The sequence below is a fragment of the Mustela putorius genome, unplaced genomic scaffold, assembly GCF_011764305.1.
Source record: "Mustela putorius furo isolate JIRA1106 unplaced genomic scaffold, ASM1176430v1.1 tig00000460_pilon_pilon_pilon, whole genome shotgun sequence".
NCBI classification, from domain to species: Eukaryota; Metazoa; Chordata; class Mammalia; order Carnivora; family Mustelidae; genus Mustela; species Mustela putorius.
The window spans coordinates 4,614,584-4,631,727 of record NW_025421389.1 but is presented as its reverse complement, the minus strand read 5'-3'; the positions used below and the strand labels follow the sequence as shown (position 1 = coordinate 4,631,727).

Below are 17,144 nucleotides of genomic sequence, written 5' to 3'. Positions count from 1 at the left end.
ATAAATTGAAATTGAAAACAATATATTACCCAACTTATTCTGTTTTCAAATTTCTATCTATTTTCAACTTTTCAACAAAAGTGATTTGGGGGATCATTTTATTATTTTTATTTGTTTTGTAGGATTTAGAAATTTACATATTGATGACCAGATAACTCTCATCCAATACTCTTGGATGAGCTTAATGGTGTTTGGACTAGGATGGAGATCTTATAAACATGTCAGTGGACAGATGCTATATTTTGCACCCGATTTAATACTAAATGAGTAAGTAGTAACTTGAATTTTGTTTGTATTATCACATAAGTGTATATGTAGGATAATCTTGAAAATTACATTTCAGTAGATGATTACACATTTAGTATCCCAAATAATAGAATTTTCCTAAAATGTTTATCAGAATTTTCTCAGAATATAACTTGACAAAAGAAAATTTAAAAATTATATTATTATAACAGTAATTTGATATTTGGAGATTTCCCCTTTTGTTTCAATATATAGTAGTCATCTCAAATCCATTTTTTTAAACTTCAAAAGTGTATCAAGAAATATACTTAAAGATAAAATGAAATTTTCAGTTTACTAAATTAAAATTTTATACCTTGGTACTAATGAAGATAATGATATAAATTAGAAGTATTTTTGCTTGAAATTATTGACTTACCTTCAAAAAGTAAAGATATTCTCTCTCCTCTTGGAGGAAAAAATCAGACTGGTAAGTTGTTTTAAAAACTGAAAGATAAATATTTCAATTTTCTTAGCTACATTTAAATTACCATAATTAATTTTCTATGTATAACCTTAAACTGACAAGAATCTTTTCATGGAAATATTTATACCATTCTAATGATGAATGCTGACTCAGAATTATATGACATATTGTTACTTTTGTTTTATAGTTAACAGATAATTTTCATATATTTTATTCCATTTTGCCCAATAATCCCTTGAAATAGGTAAGGGATCAGTGCCCTTCATTTTACAGTTCAGGAAACAGGCTCAGAAGAATTGCATATCCTACCAAAGAATCTGAGTGACAGGATTAATTTTAGCTCTTCTGAGTCAAAATCTAGTTTTCTATTCACCATTTGTGTTAAGCAGCATGTGACTAATGTGGCTATTGCAGAACAGCTCATGGTAGAGAAAATACCTTTTTAAAAAAATTTCTGCAACCTTCAGAATGTTTGGCCTTGTCAGTTATTTAACTTTTGTACTGTTCGCTTTGTTACCATACATTTCCCCTAGAATAGTTCATGCTATAACTCTTCTACACTGAACTGAATATACAGAACTATTCTACATTCTTCAGTTTCTGTGAACTGAATCCATTCTCTGATTGGATTACACACAAAACTTTATTTTTTAACAGAAAAAAAATCAGTAAATATATGATTTCCTGAGTGTTCCTCAACTCCACATATCAATTCCTTAAGTTTTTAAATGTAATAATAAAAGTGAGAAACAACATTAATCTTTGTCAATATGTATTAAATATGGTTTCCTAACTTTAAAATTTTTAACCTCAAAAATTCACTATTGTAAATAGTTTATTTTGTTTAAAATTCAAAATATTGTTTGTTTACAAAAAGACATTTTATGTAATATTCAAATTACCAAATCTCATTTTCTCTGATAAACTATACAGACTGGCTAAGACACTGTATATGTGTTTCTTTTTTCCTGTTCCTTTTTCTTTTGTGTTGTGTGTGATACAAGACAGAGGATGAAGGAATCATCATTTTATTCGTTATGCCTCACCATGTGGCAAATCCCACAGGAGTTTGTCAAACTTCAAGTTAGCCAAGAAGAGTTCCTGTGTATGAAAGTATTGCTACTTCTTAATACAAGTGAGTACAGCAATTTTTACAAGATGTTTACTTTCTTAATTTTTAATTCATTGGGAAAGTTGTAAATGACAATATGATCATATGGTTATACATGAGGTATGATTCTTAGATTGTGGTTACAAAGGAGAAATACCTAATATACTGTCATAGACATTAATAAAATTACTTCATATTTCTCAGGTTTTACATAATTGTAAAATAGCTCACCAATTAGGCAATTTTTTTCAGATAAAATGTGCTTAAATGACTTTTTCATATTCACCTAATTAGGTATTATGAACTAATTAATACTGCATAAACACAAACTATCTTGCTTCCACCCCCATTCCACAAAAGACTTACTATATAAAATATACAATTTTGTTTGGAACTATTTTATTTTATGTCAAAATAGGCAGTTATAACACATAACCTACAAAGATCAGTAGTATAACACAACAGCAGTTTATTTGTCACTCATATTCACAATGCAGTGAGATAGCTAGAAAACTCATGTTCCTTACATATAGGGGCTCCACCCTTTCATAGCAGCTTGAAGTCCTCCAGTGGATCTAACAAGAAAGACAAGCAGCAAGTGAGAAAAGACCTGGAAGTGGGGCCTAGAAGTATCATGTCACTTCTACCCACATTTCATGACCTATATTTAACGGTAGGGTGGCTGGGAAATTTACTGTAGTTCTATATGCAGAAGAAATATCATGAAACATAGCACTGGTCACCAGGAAGATGGGCAAATATACATTTCACTCTTTCTCATATACAAAGAACACAAACATCTCTACCTCAGTGGATCCCCAAGTGTCTGGATGGGAAATTTTTTAAAAACTGCTTTTGCTTTTCACCTTTTTCTGTGCCCTTTCCATGCATAGGTAGGCTCAGCCTTTGAAAATCTGAATTGATCCTTTCACTCAGTGATTTGAAAGAGAACCTAAGGGAGCTAAGGTGAGCCAAGGGTTTTTCTCAGTAGTATCTTCTCAGGGACTTCTTTCCAGTAGCACAAATCTCAAATAGTTGAAGGTTGGGAATACACATCAGGGAAAAAAAAGACAAAAAAGCTAAATCCTTAAAAAGGAAGTTTTCTTCATGAAATCTATGTAAAGACAGGGACCAATACAGGATCTAAGTATCATAGCGCTATCCCCAGACTTTGGGAACACTATTTGGAGCAGAGACTTTCAGGCCTAATTTGAAAAAAGAGCATAAATTGGGCTAAAGTACTGATATGGAACTAGCCAAGAGAGTAAATTAGAATAAATTCATTATTACAGCAGTTAACTCCTGTCCTTTTCTTGGTAGTAATGAATCCTATAGCAGTTGGGTTAGAGATAATCTTAGATTTCCCAAATTGGTTATTATTATTAACATAACTCTATATTTATAGATAGGCTGCATTATGCTTAAGGGCCAACCCCTCTCCCCAAACCTCAGTAGCTTAACAAAAAAAAAAAAAAAAAATTAAGTATGTATCTTTCCCACTATATGTTCAAAGCAGATCAACAAGATTGCTATCATTGCTCATTGCTATCACTCAGGTTTCCAGGCACATGGACACTATTTCTTGACATTCTTCCCTAATCACTAGGCCATTGGCAAGGAAAGAAATAGTAAGGGAAGGAAATTACATATGTATAACTTTCAGTCACACACCATAGAAAACAAGATTCTTGGTCACTTGCAGCTTCAAGAAAAGGGAAAAACATCAATATTTGGTGAATAGTACTTATGATTTCTACATTCTAATAAAAATCCTAATGAGATATTTGAGGAGAGACTTGGTAAAGCTTTAAGAAATTCATCTTTAATCTTAAAAAATAAGTAGATAAGTATTACAAAAATTTTGAGGTGATGACGGAAATTGGAATTTTACCTAATTAATGCAGCGTAAAAGAAGAAAAAATACAGTAGTGTGAATCAAGTCAGACTAGTATATATTAGAACTTAATATGGTGTAAGTGGAAGCATCATGAACCAATGAGTATGGAGCAAATTAATATTGTTAGGAAAAATAAGTTTTATATTTGGGGAAAACTTAGTTTGGATATTTAGCTCAAATTATATCTTACGTATCAGATAATTCATTTAAGTGTACAAACTTAAAATGTTAAAACACACTAAAAGGAATCTAATTGATTTTGAGATTTCAAATAAGAGTTTAGAAATAAATGCAATTGGAAAGTTGACAAAGGAAAAGTTCAATGATTTGATAAATAAGTATTTAAACCTCTAATTTGCTATTAAAAATTAAAATAAAGATCTTCATGAAAATATACCAAGTTGAACACACCATTGTTCCCTCTAAAACTACAGTAAAATATTACTAAAGGGATTTTTTAAGAAATAAGAGAATGAGAGAAATCAATAACAATAAAATTCTGCAAGCCAGCAAGCAGAGCTAGGTTAGCATATCTGAGAAGTTTGGATTTTAAGGCAGAGGAAAGAAACAAACAAACAATAAATACTTTGATTTGCAACGCCAAATCTCTGGCATGTTTCTCAGTGGCAATAGCAATGATTTTTTGAGATGGCAGTGAAGGTAGAGTTAAAAATACAAAATTCTTCTTAAAGTCCATAACCAGAAATCGTCCAACCATGAAATTGTCCCTCTCCAACTCAGGCAGAGAACTTACATTTAGTTTCTGAAGAAAATATAACAGAGGGTGGCTGGATTGTTGAACTGTAGGCAGGCACTGTTAAGGGCTAGCGGTCCTATAATGACAATAGATTAATTATACATCAAATGTTGAGACACCATCTTCTAGAAACTCCCTTCACTCTAAGAACATTGTTATCCAGGTTTACATCCTCTAGACAGGAGAATGCAAGATTGTTCTCTGCAGAAATTCTTTCGCCAGAAATAAAAAGAACTAATATGTTCATAGCAGGTGTTTCTCTTTGAAACATATCAGCCAGGTTGCCCTGTAGTAAAGCTCACAATCAATAAGCACTAACTATTGAAACAGAACTGTGATGCGGCCTTGTAGTTTTCCACTCCTGAATATAAATAACTAAGGCACCTGAGAGAGTCCTTTAACATCAAAGACAAATCAAAAAGAAAAAAAAAATGCAACTAGGAAGACACAGAAGGTGTAGGGAGATGAAAACCTCAAAAATATTAAAAAGCTATCCCTCTTTAGAAAGATAATAGAACATATTGCACCAAAGAAACAAGTACTGGATACTGTGAGAAAGAAATAACACATTAAAAACAAGGAGAAGTGAGTTGGGGGAAATTGGAGGGGGAGACAAACCATGACAGACTGTGAACTCTGAGAAACAAACTGAGAGTTTTGGAGGCGAGGGGGGTGAGGGGGTTAAGAGAGCCTGGTGGTGGGTATTGAGGGCACATATTGCATGGAGCATTGGGTGTGGTGCACAATGAATTTTGGAACACTGAAAAAAGAAAAGCAAAGAACTTTTGGAAATTGAAAATTGAAAAGCAGACTATGAATATATATATATATATATATATATATATATATATATATATATAAAATGAAAGCAGAATTTAAATGTCAGTACAGGCACTGATAGACAAAGTTAGGACACCTCTCAAAAGTAGAGCAAAAACCCAAAAATACAGAAAATCAGAAGTAAGGAAGCCCAACATGCAAACAGTTGGAGCACTAGAAAGAGATAACAGGAAAATACATAGGAGAAGAAATCATCAAGGAAATAATTAGTCTTAAAGGTATTTGGAAAATTTCATGTAAAAGAATGAAGTTAGTCGGGGCACCTGGGTGGCTCAGTGGTTTGGGCTGCTGCCTTTGGCTCGGGTCATGATCTCAGGGTCCTGGGATCAAGCCCCGCATCGGGCTCTCTGCTCCGCAGGAAGCCTGCTTCCCTCTCTCTCTCTCTCTCTCTCTCTCTCTGCCTCCCTCTCTGCCTACTTGTGATCTCTGTCAAATAAATAAATAAAATCTTTAAAAAAAATGAAGTTAATCATCAGAAGTTATTATCAACAGTTATATGCCAATAAGCTAAGCAACCTAGATGAAATGGATGCATTACTGGAAAACTATAAACTCCCAAAATTGAACCAGGAAAAAATTCACAGCCTGAATAGACTGATATCTAGTAACGAGATTGAAGCAGTGATCAAAAACCTCCCAAAAAACAAGAGCCCAGGACCTGATAGATTCCCTGGGGAATTCTACCAAATTTTCAAGAAATAACACCTATTCTCCTGAAGCTGTTTCAAAAAATTGAAGCAGAAGGAAAACTTCCAGACTCTTTCTGAAGCCAGCATTACCCTAATCCCCAAACCAGGCAAAGACCCTACCAAAAAGGAGAATTTCAGACCAATATCACTGATGCATATGGATGCTAAGATTCTCAACAAGATCCTAGCAAATAGGTAGAGAAAGGGAAATTAGAGAATCGATTCCATTTACTATAGCACCAAGAACCATAGGATACCTAGGAATAAACCTAACCAAGGAGGTGAAGGATCTGTACTCGAGGAACTACAGAACACTCATGAAAGAAATTGAAAAAGATACAAAAAGATGGAAAACCATCCCATGCGCTAGGATCAGAAGAATAAACATTGTGAAAATGTTTATACTGCCTAGAGAAATCTATACTTTTAATGCCATTCCAATCAAAATTCCACCAGTATTTTTCAAAGAGCTGGAGCAAATAATCCAGAAATTTGTATAGAATCAGAAGAGACCCCGAATTGCTAAGGAAATGTTGAAAAACAAAAATAAAACTGGGGGCATCACACTACCTGATTTCAAGCTTTACTACAAAGCTGTGATCACCAAGATAGCATGGTATTGGCATAAAAACAGACACATAGAACAGTGGAACAGAGAGCCCACATATGGACCCTCAACTCTATGGTCAAATAATCTTTGACAAAACGTGACAAAATATACAGTGGAAAAAAGACAATCTCTTCAATAAATGGTGCTGGGAAAACTGGACAGCTATATGTAGAAGAATGAAACTCGACCATTCTCTTACACCAGACACAAAGATAAACTCAAAATGGATAAAAGACTTCAACGTGAGACAGTAATCCATCAGAATCCTAGAGGAGAATGTAGGCAGTAACTTCTTTGACATCAGCCACAGCAACTTCTTTCAAGATATGTCTCCAAAGGCAAAGGAAACAAAAGCGAAGATGAACTTCTGGGACTTCATCAAAATCAATAGCTTCTGCAAAGCAAAGGAAACAGTCAAGAAAACAAAGAGGCAACCCACGGAATGGGAGAAGATATTTGCAAATGACAGTACAGACAAAAGGTTGATATCCAGGATCTATAAAGAACTCCTCAAACTCAACACACACAAAACAGACAATCATATCAAAAAATGGGCACAAGATATGAACAGACACTTCTCCAATGAAGACATACAAATGGCTATCAGACACATGAAAAAATGTTCATCATCACTAGCCATCAGGGAGATTCAAATTAAAACCACACTGAGATACCACTTTACACCAGTTAGAATAGCTAAAATTAGCAAGACAGGAAACAACATGTGTTGGAAAGGATGTGGAGAAAGGGGAACCCTCTTGCACTGTTGGTGGGAATGCAAGTTGGTGCAGCCTCTTTGGAGAACAGTGTGGAGATTCCTTAAGAAATTAAAAATAGAGCTTCCCTATGACCCTGCCATTGCACTCCTGGGTATTTACCCCAAAGATACAAATGTAGTGAAAAGAAGGGCCATCTGTACCCCAATGGGGTACAGCAGCAATGGCCACGGTCGCCAAACTGCAGAAAGAACCAAGATGCCCTTCAACGGATGAATGTATAAGGAAGGTGTGGTCCAAATACACTGTGGAGTATTATGCCTCCATCAGAAAGGATGAAAACCCAACTTTTGTAGCAACATGGACGGGACTGGAAGAGATTATGCTGAGTGAAAGAAGTCAAGCAGAGAGTCATTTATCATATGGTTTCACTTATTTGTGGGGCATAACAAATAGCATGGAGGACAACGGGAGTTAGAGAGGAGAAGGGAGTTGGGGGAAATTGGAAGGGAGGTGAACCATGAGAGACTATGGACTCTGAAAAACAATCTGAGGGGTTTGAAGTGGCAGGGGGGTGGGAGGTTGGGGTACCAGGTGGTGGGTAATATAGAGGGCATGGATTGCCTGGAGCACTGGGTGTGTGAAAAAATAATGAATACTGTTATGCTGAAAATTTAAAAAAAAAATCAATAAATGCAAAAACATTAAAAAAAAAAGAAATTAAAAATAGAGCTTCCCTATGACCATGCAATTGCACTACTGGGTATTTACCCCAAAGATACAGATGTAGTGAAAAGAAGGGCCATCGGTACCCCAATGGGGTACAGCAGCAATGGCCACAGTCGCCAAACTGCGGAAAGAACCAAGATGCCCTTCAACGGATGAATGTATAAGGAAGGTGTGGTCCATATACACTATGGAGTATTATACCTCCATCAGAAAGGATGTATACCCAACTTTTGTAGCAATATGGATGGGACTGGAAGAGATCATGCTGAGTGAAATAAGTTAAGCAGAGAGATTCAATTATCATATGGTTTCACTTATTTGTGGAGCATAACAAATAGCATAGGGGACAAGGGGAGTTAGAGAGGAGAAGGGAGTTGAGGGAAATTGGAAGGGGAGGTAAACCATGACAGACTATGGACTCTGAAAAACAATCTGAGGGTTTTGAAGGGGCGGAGGGTGGGAGGTTGGGGGAACCAGGTGGTGGGTATTGGAGAGGGCACGGATTGCATGGAGCACTGGGTGTGGTGCAAAAACAATGAATACTCTTATCGCTGAAAATAAATTAAAAAATAATAATAATTAAAAAATAAAAAAAATAAAGGAATTGAGTTGGACTCTTACTAACTTAAAATAGATCAAAGGCTTAAATTTAAGAGTTTAAACTACAAAACTATTAAAATAGAGGGAAGACTTCATGATGTTGAATTTGGCAATGATTTCTTGGATTTGACACAAAAAATTCAGGCAATAAAAGTAAAAAAGATAAATGGATTTCATCAAATTTAAAACCTTAGGGCATTAAAGGTCATGAAAACAGAATAAAAAGTCAACCCACTGTATGGGAGAAAAGAATTGAAAATCATGTATCTGATAAGGAAAAAAGTATTAATATCTAGAATATATAAAGAATTACAGTGACAATTAAAACATTTTTAAATGGACAAGAGCCTGAATAAACATTTCTTCAAAGAATGCATACAAGAAGCCAGTAAGAATGTGAAAAGATCCTCAACATCACTAATCATTGGGGAAATACAAATCAAAACCACAGTGAGATACCATTTCATACACCCATTAGATGATTATTTACTCTCAGTAAAACAAAAAGTGACTCTACTGTGGTAACATTTTACATAACTAAATAATATATACTGAATATTGATCTAGCTAATATTTCCAAAATTTTATTAGGAAGATGAAAAATAGGAAGTTGTTTGTGTGTGTGAGCTAATGGTATGGAGGTGATGGTAGATCTGAAAGATGGTAATAGAGCTACAGCCTCAATTTCCACACTGGAAAATCAAAAGTGAAAAATTTAAAAAAATCAAGAATCAACACCACAATGTTGCTATTTAATTCTGTGGAAGAAAAAATTAAAATAAATAGATGAAAAAGTTGAAAGTGTTTGTCTCTGAAGCATGAGAAAATTTGGGTTGCCTGGGCACTACTTTTTGCCCTAATAATGTTGCAAAACTGACAATAGTAAACAATAAACAATAAACTTAGAAAAATATTTGAAATAGAACATAGGCCCCTATAAATAAGTGAGTATAAAACAGAAAAAATTAAAAATAACTAATGCTAGACTAGAAAAATATTTCAAATACCAAATGATAAGACAATTAAATAAATTGTACTCCTACAATTTTGTTAAGTGAAATTAAATGTGAGAATTAAAACACTTATTTTAAAGAATTTGGAAAGATATAAGTAAATGTTCTCAATATAATTTTAGAGAATGTCCCAAGATATAAGATTGTAGAACCTGGTGACTTGTAATACTTTATGTACTTTCTATATTTTCTAAAATTTTTCCAATGAATATATGTTATTTTAAAGTTAGCTAAATCAAAAAGATAAAGATCCTTGTGTTTTTTAAAAAATGTATTTTTATGTAAAATAGCATCTGGCTAACTGCCCATGACTCACCATCTCCCAATTTGCTACTAAAATATTTGCAAGAAATCCTAAAACTCACTTGTGGAATCAACAAAAATCTGAGTGAAAATTCCGAGTGAAAATACTGGTTGTAATAATCAAGGAAAAAATGAATTAAGGTAAGGAGCTTAAAGCAAATAGAAATATTAGGAGAGTTAGTTCATTATTGATCTGAAATATAGGAAAGAGAGTAGGAGAGGAGGAAAAACTTCAAAATGTTCCAGGAGCATAAGGTGTGAGCCCAATGATTAGATTATAATATCCCCCAAACTTCTCGTTAGTGGTTGATACTAAAAAGTTGTGAGTGCTGTGAAGTGTGTAAACCTGGTGATTCACAGACCTGTACCCCTGGGGATAAAAATATATGTTTATAAAAAATAAAAAATTAAAAAAGTTGTGAGGCAATCTGGGGTTAGGCCTGATTTTCTCTTAAAGAGGATAATCGGTTCAAGTACTGGTTCTAAATACCTAGTTCCTTTTTTTTTTCTTTTTGATTTTTTAAAATTTATTTGACAGACAGAGATCACAAGTGGGCAGAGAGGCAGGCAGCGGGGGTGGGGCGGGGGGAGGCAGGCTCCCTGCCAAGCAGGGAGCCCAACATGAGGCTCCATCCCAGGAACATGAGGCTCCATCCCAGGAATTAAGTTAGAACCTGGTATTAGGACCTGAGCTGAAGGCAGAGGCTTTAACCCACTGAGCCACCCAGGAGCCCCCTAAATACCTAGTTCTTAAAAGCCTAATGGGAAATGGTACTTCAGTAACCAGAAGGAAGAATAATTTTATTTTTTAAGGGTTTGATTTTTTTTTTTTTTTTAATTCCAGCTAACCTAGAGCATAACATTAGCTTCAGGTGAACAGTATAGTGACTCAACACTTCCATATAGCACCAAGTGCTCATCGCAAGTAGACTCCTTAACCCCCATCACCTATTTTACCCATCTTCCCATAAGCATCCCCCCATCCCTGATAACCATTAGTTTGTTCTCTATAGTTGAGTCTGTTCCTTGGTTTGCCTGTTTCTTCCTCCTCCCCCCAAATAATTTTATATTCATGTTTAAGAGTGGGAGAGATGTGAGGATTGGTTGGGAAGTGTGAAAAAGAATAACAGAGGTTTAAAATAGCTGCTATCTGAAGTAATTAGAGAGAAGAGACCATACATACATAAAGCATATTCATACAACGTATATACAACAGTAAAGTTTAAAATGAGTAAAAATCACATATTGCCATAATTGCCCTTGAAAGTTTTTTTTATATTTACTATATGAGCCATTGAAAACTCAGAACCAAAGAATTTACTTTTTGGTTTCCTTGATTCATTATCTGTATACTTATTTTTTCCAAGGGGAGTGGAAACCAAGTTCTGATTGGGGAATAAGGAATAAATACGAGTTTTTTTAAAAAAAGATTTTTTTCTTTCCCTTTGCTAGGCATATGCAGTTGACTTTGCTTAAATTAAGTGCACCTCTTTTAGAAATATTACTAAGGGTCAAGATCATAAATGTAGAGTTATATAAATCTAAGAGATTAAGTGATTTTTTTCTTTCAACTATCTAGATATAGCTGCAGGAAAAGGGAGCTGTTTCATTTAAGTTTGAAGGTTTGCTTGTAAGATAAATGCAACCAAAGCAAAAGGAAACAAGAAAATTGGGAGTTCTGGTGATAATTTGCTGAAGAAATCAAGCAGAACATCTTAAACAAGTGACAACAGAAGGACCTAAAATACTAAGGATAAAATTGTAGGTAAAATTGACAATGTAGTGGAAATAGGAGAACTAGCAGTAAGAATAAGAAGTTGTGCCTACATTTTGGCTATCAGAATTAAAGATTACAGTGGTAAATATCTGAATTACCAGTAATTGTAGGTAAAATTAACAATGTAGTAGAAATAAGAGAACTAGCAGTAAGAATAAGAAGTTGTGCCTACATTTTGGCTATCAGAATTAAAGATTACAGTGGTAAATATCTGAATTACCAGTTAACATCAAATGGGAATAAGATGCATTCCCATTAAAATGAGCAACAAAAAAGGAGTATTTGCCATTGTTATTATTTAATATTGTTCTGGAAATCCTAAACCCATGCACTGAATCATGAAGCAGAAACAAGAGCTACACCTATTGGGAAGGGAGAAATGAGGATATTTCAAGTACAGTATTGAATACCAAAAAAAAAAAAAAAACCCAAAAGATTATCAACCAAAACTATTTGATTTGAAAATGGAAATTAAAAGAAATTAATAAAAATAGAGTATAATGAAGTGGCTGGATATGAGAAGTATTGAAATATCAATAGCTATCTCTCAAATGAGCAGGAAGGAATTAAGGAATTTAATGAAGCAATGTTAAAATTACAGCAAAAGATAAATTATCCATGAATAATCTGAATGACAAATATTTCAGATTTATATGAAGACAAACTTGACAGAGAGATCCAGGCATTTTTTTTTTAAGATTTTATTTATTTATTTAACAGACAGAGATCACAGGTAGGCAGAGAGGCAGGCAGAGAGAGAGACAGGAGGAAGCAGGCTCCCTGCGGAGCAGAGAGTCCAATGTGGGGCTCGATCCCAGGACTCTGAGATCATGACCTGAGCTGAAGACAGAAGCTTTAACCTACTGAGCCACCCAGGTGCCCCTAGGCATTTTTTTAAATTTATTTTTTATTTATTTTCAGCATAACAGTATTCATTATTTTTGTACCACACCCAGTTCTCCATGCAATCCATGCCCTCTCTAATACCCACCACCTGGTTCCCCCAACCTCCCCCCCACCCCCCCCCCAATTCAAACCCCTCAGATTGTTTTTCAGAGTCCATAGTCTCTCATGGGTCAACTCCCTTCCAATTTCCCCCAACTCCCTTCTGCTCTATAACTCCCCATGTCCTCCATGCTATTTGTGATGCTCCACAAATAAGTGAAACCATATGATAATTGACTCTCTCTGCTTGACTTCTTTCACTCAGCATAATCTCTTCCAGTCCTGTCCATGTTGCTACAAAAGTTGGGTATTCATCCTTTCTGATGGAGGCATAATACTCCATAGTGTATATGGACCACATCTTCCTTATCCATTTGTCCATTGAAGGGCGGGTTCCATGATTTGCATATAACACCCCTGCTCCATACAATCCATGCCCTCCTTAATACCCATTTTAAAAAGACCCAGCATACATATAATTTCAAACTAAATCCATTCCTGAGACAGGAATATAGAATGATAGATGCTCTTTTGAACAAATGCTAAGTTAAATGAGTAATCCATTGATACAGCTCTAAAATAGGTAAGCTAAAATATTCTTTAGTTTATCTAGTTATTCTTATATGCTTCAAGAGAACTATAAGTTTGTGTGTCCTAAAGTTATCAATAACACTCTTCCCTATTTAAGAAGTCTGGAGTTCCATTCAAAAGAAACTTTTACACAGCTCAGAAATTGTTTTATTGTAAACTGCTCTGTCATCTTTTTTAAACATAACTGCCACTTGTAGTTATATTCTTACAGTTCCTTTGGAAGGACTAAGAAGTCAAAATCAGTTTGAAGAGATGAGATCAAGCTACATTAGAGAGCTCATCAAGGCTATTGGGTTGAGGCAAAAAGGCGTTGTCTCTAGCTCACAGCGTTTCTACCAACTTACAAAACTTCTTGATAACTTGCATGATGTAAGTATTTTGTTTTCTAGGATAATCTTTTAAATATTAAATATACATTTTACTTTGTATGGTTTCTTCAAACTCATATTTCTACTTTTGTTTTAAAACAGTATTTGCATCACACTCCTCAGAACTTACATTGTACTTTTTTCATTTTCAATGTAGATCATCCAAATATCCTTTTACTAGTATTTGTATAAATATAGATTAATTTAATGGTTTATAGGAATTGTGATAACATTTTCCTGAGTATGTTCTAAAATATTTTTGCCTTAAGTTACAGAAGATTTTATATAATCAGGAAAAGCAAAGATATGGGTGTGGACAATAAGACTCTCATATAATTTTGGATGGCATTATAAGTTAATAACAGTGCTAATGGACAATTTGACAGTTTACTCACTAGGTCAAATTTGAGACCTTATTTCTGAATATGAACAGATAGCCAAGGATTGTTAGCCATATAGGTAAAGCCTTTATAATGAAAGGAAGAAATCAAATACACAGAAAAAAAGGAATGAAGGAAGAAGCCCCAGAACAGAGAACAGAAAAAAGATTTAAGAAAATTAAGATATTCAGAGAAATAAGAATGATATTGCATCTGTGAAACAAAAATAGAAAACATTTGTAAAGGAATATTTAGAAAGAACACATTTTTGGATAACTAAATACAGAAAAACAGAAATTTAAAATTTAATAGGGCTGAAATATAAATCTCAGATAAACTCAGAAGAAATAACAAAAATGATAAATGAAAAATCAGAAGAGAAAATAAATTTATGAGATTAATTCAAGGAGGTTCATTTCCCAATTAAAAGGAATCTCTAAAACAATATAGAAAATCAAAGAGAGGAAATTATATAAAAAAATAAAATAAAAGTTGCTGCACCAGAAATATTTTAATTTTCTGATGATAATGGCCTGGTATACAAGCACAGCACAATTGAACAAAGGCACATTATTGTAGAATTTTAGAATACCAGAAATAAAGAGACTATCCTAAAATATAGCAGTGAGAAAAGAAACAAGTCACATAAAAATGATCAGGATTCAAAATGATGTTGGACTTCTTAACAACAATACTGGAACCCAGAAAACAATGGAACAATGGCTTCAGAATTTGGGAGGAAAGGAAAATCTTCAAAGAATTTTATTTTATTTTTAGATTTTATTTATTTATTTGACAGACATCATAAATAGGCAGAGAGGCCGGCAGAAAGAGGGGGAAACAGGCTCCCCACTGAGCAGAGAGCATGATATGGGGCTCGATCCCAGGACCCTGGGATCATGACCTGAGATGAAAGCAGAGGCTTTAACCCACTGAGCCACCCAGGTGCCCCATCTTCAAAGAATTTTATACCCAGCCAAGCCATCAAATGAATATGATGGCAACTTAAAGAGTATTTTCCAATGTGCAAGGTGTCAGAGTGCTTACCTCAAGTACAACCATTCTCAAGGACATCTACAGGATGTTTTAACCATAAAACACTGGACTAAGCCAATGAAGTAGAAGACCCAACCCAGGAGAGATGCAGAGGGATGTTCTAGCATATTAACTGTGCTGGACAATCATTAGTTTAAGTTGGAGCAGTAATACACAGGGTTTCAGAATACCAGGACCAGGAAAAAATGATGGAACTGAGGGATTTCCAGTATGTATGAACATATTGAGGTGTGTTTTTACAATTGTGTCAGAGAATTTGACTATAGCTTTGTGATAAAGGAAAGAAAGCAAAACAGAAAAACAAGGGGAGGGCGCCTGGGTGACTCAGTGGGTTAAGCCTCTGCCTTCGGCTCAGGTAATGATCTCGGGGATCGAGTCCTGCATCAGGCTCTCTGCTCAGGAGGGAGTCCGCTTCCCCCCTCTCTCTCTGCCTGCCTCTATGCCTACTTGTGATCTCTCTCTCTGTCAAATAAATAAATAAATCTTAAAAAAAAAAAGGAAAGAAAAACAAGTGATTAGCTCTAGCAAGTAAAAATTAAGTCATATATGTGAAAGGAAATATAATCCAGCAGGAAACAATAAAAATCTTTGAAATAAAATTGCTGGGTATTGATTTAGTCAAAAATTGAGATATAGCTATATAGAGAATGAGAAGAGAAAGTGTGCATTGTTGGAAGAGGTGTCTAGTATAAGAGAGCCAAAAATTCAATTTTTGTAATAGAAACTAAATCAATAATATCAAATTTGAAAAACAAAGTTTATTAGAAATACAGAGATAAATATTTAAAGATATGGGCTAAAGAAGTTGAAAATTATTGCATCTGGAGAACTAGAATATTTTGTTATGTGAAAAATTCTGTCTATTAACAAATAGGGCTTATTAAATAATTGCATTTTTGAAATTATATATGCCTTATGCATATTATATATATTCCTGGGTATGTTTGTATACATTTATTAAAAGAAAAAAGAACTTAAAAGAAAGTCATCAAAATGTTCATATCGATGATCCTATGGGATTATGAGTGATTTTCATTTCTTTAAATCTGTACTATCAGAATGTTTCATTGTATGTAGTATTTTACATATTCTAGAGAGTGAAGGGAGTTATTTTGGTGAGAAAAAAATAAGCTGTCTTATTTTATTATATGAATGTATTATTTTTTTTTTCTTGTTTCTTATCCATTTGTGAAATCAACAGCTTGTCAAACAGCTTCATCTGTACTGCTTGAATACATTTATCCAGTCCCGGGCACTGAGTGTTGAATTTCCAGAAATGATGTCTGAAGTTATTGCTGCACAGTTACCCAAGATCTTGGCAGGGATGGTGAAGCCTCTACTCTTTCATAAAAAGTGAATGCCATTTTTATCTTTAAAAATTAAATTTTGTGGTATGTCTGTTTATCTTTTGGTCAGGATTATGAGGTCTTACGTTTTTACAATGTCTTCTTAAAGCCTTACATTTATAACATATATTGTGTAAATTTCAGAGAAAATTGTGAAGTTTTGTTTTCCTTTATGAAGCATAATTATAATTTTAAGGTGTTTTATGTACTTATATATTCACTAACAGTTTACAGGATTGAAAAAGTACTAAAATTGATTGCCAAAGTAAACTTAATCTTGTCCATACTATTTCCTACCATTTAGATGAAGATTTTTAACTTTTGCATCTAATGAATCTACTTTAGAGGAAAAAAATCTTACATGTAAAAATACAAAGTAATTATGTATGTTCCTTCTAGGTAGCTCCTTTTGTCTCCTTGATTATATTTACAAAAATGAATCTTTGAAATGGTATGCAAAATTTTGTCTAAATAAGCTTTTACACATTTTTGTGAGTTAAAAAAAAAAATCATATCCTTCATTAGATTTTCCAAAGGGTTTTTAATGCAAAAAAATATAGAGAATGAGAGTTTAAAATCCCTGAAATGGATTGAGGGTGTGATATTAGGGGAAAAAACAGCTCACGTATTGACTATTTCCCAAACTGGAAATACCCATCTCTAAGGAAGTTATTAAGGAGAGCCATATCATTATGGTAACATTA

General features: G+C 34.0%; 1 protein-coding gene across 1 annotated transcript in view; it reads left to right on the top strand.

Annotated features, from left to right (window-relative positions):
* PGR (progesterone receptor) overlaps positions 1-16,848 on the top strand; it is a 102,593-nt gene extending 85,745 nt beyond the window's left edge. Inside the window, exons 5-8 of the mRNA XM_004780870.3 lie at positions 123-267; positions 1,717-1,847; positions 13,502-13,659; positions 16,296-16,848. Of these exons, the coding sequence (XP_004780927.2) occupies positions 123-267; positions 1,717-1,847; positions 13,502-13,659; positions 16,296-16,451 (590 nt within the window). The 3' untranslated portion in view covers positions 16,452-16,848. The remainder of the gene's footprint in view (positions 1-122; positions 268-1,716; positions 1,848-13,501; positions 13,660-16,295) is intronic.
* Positions 16,849-17,144: the final 296 nt, after the last annotated feature.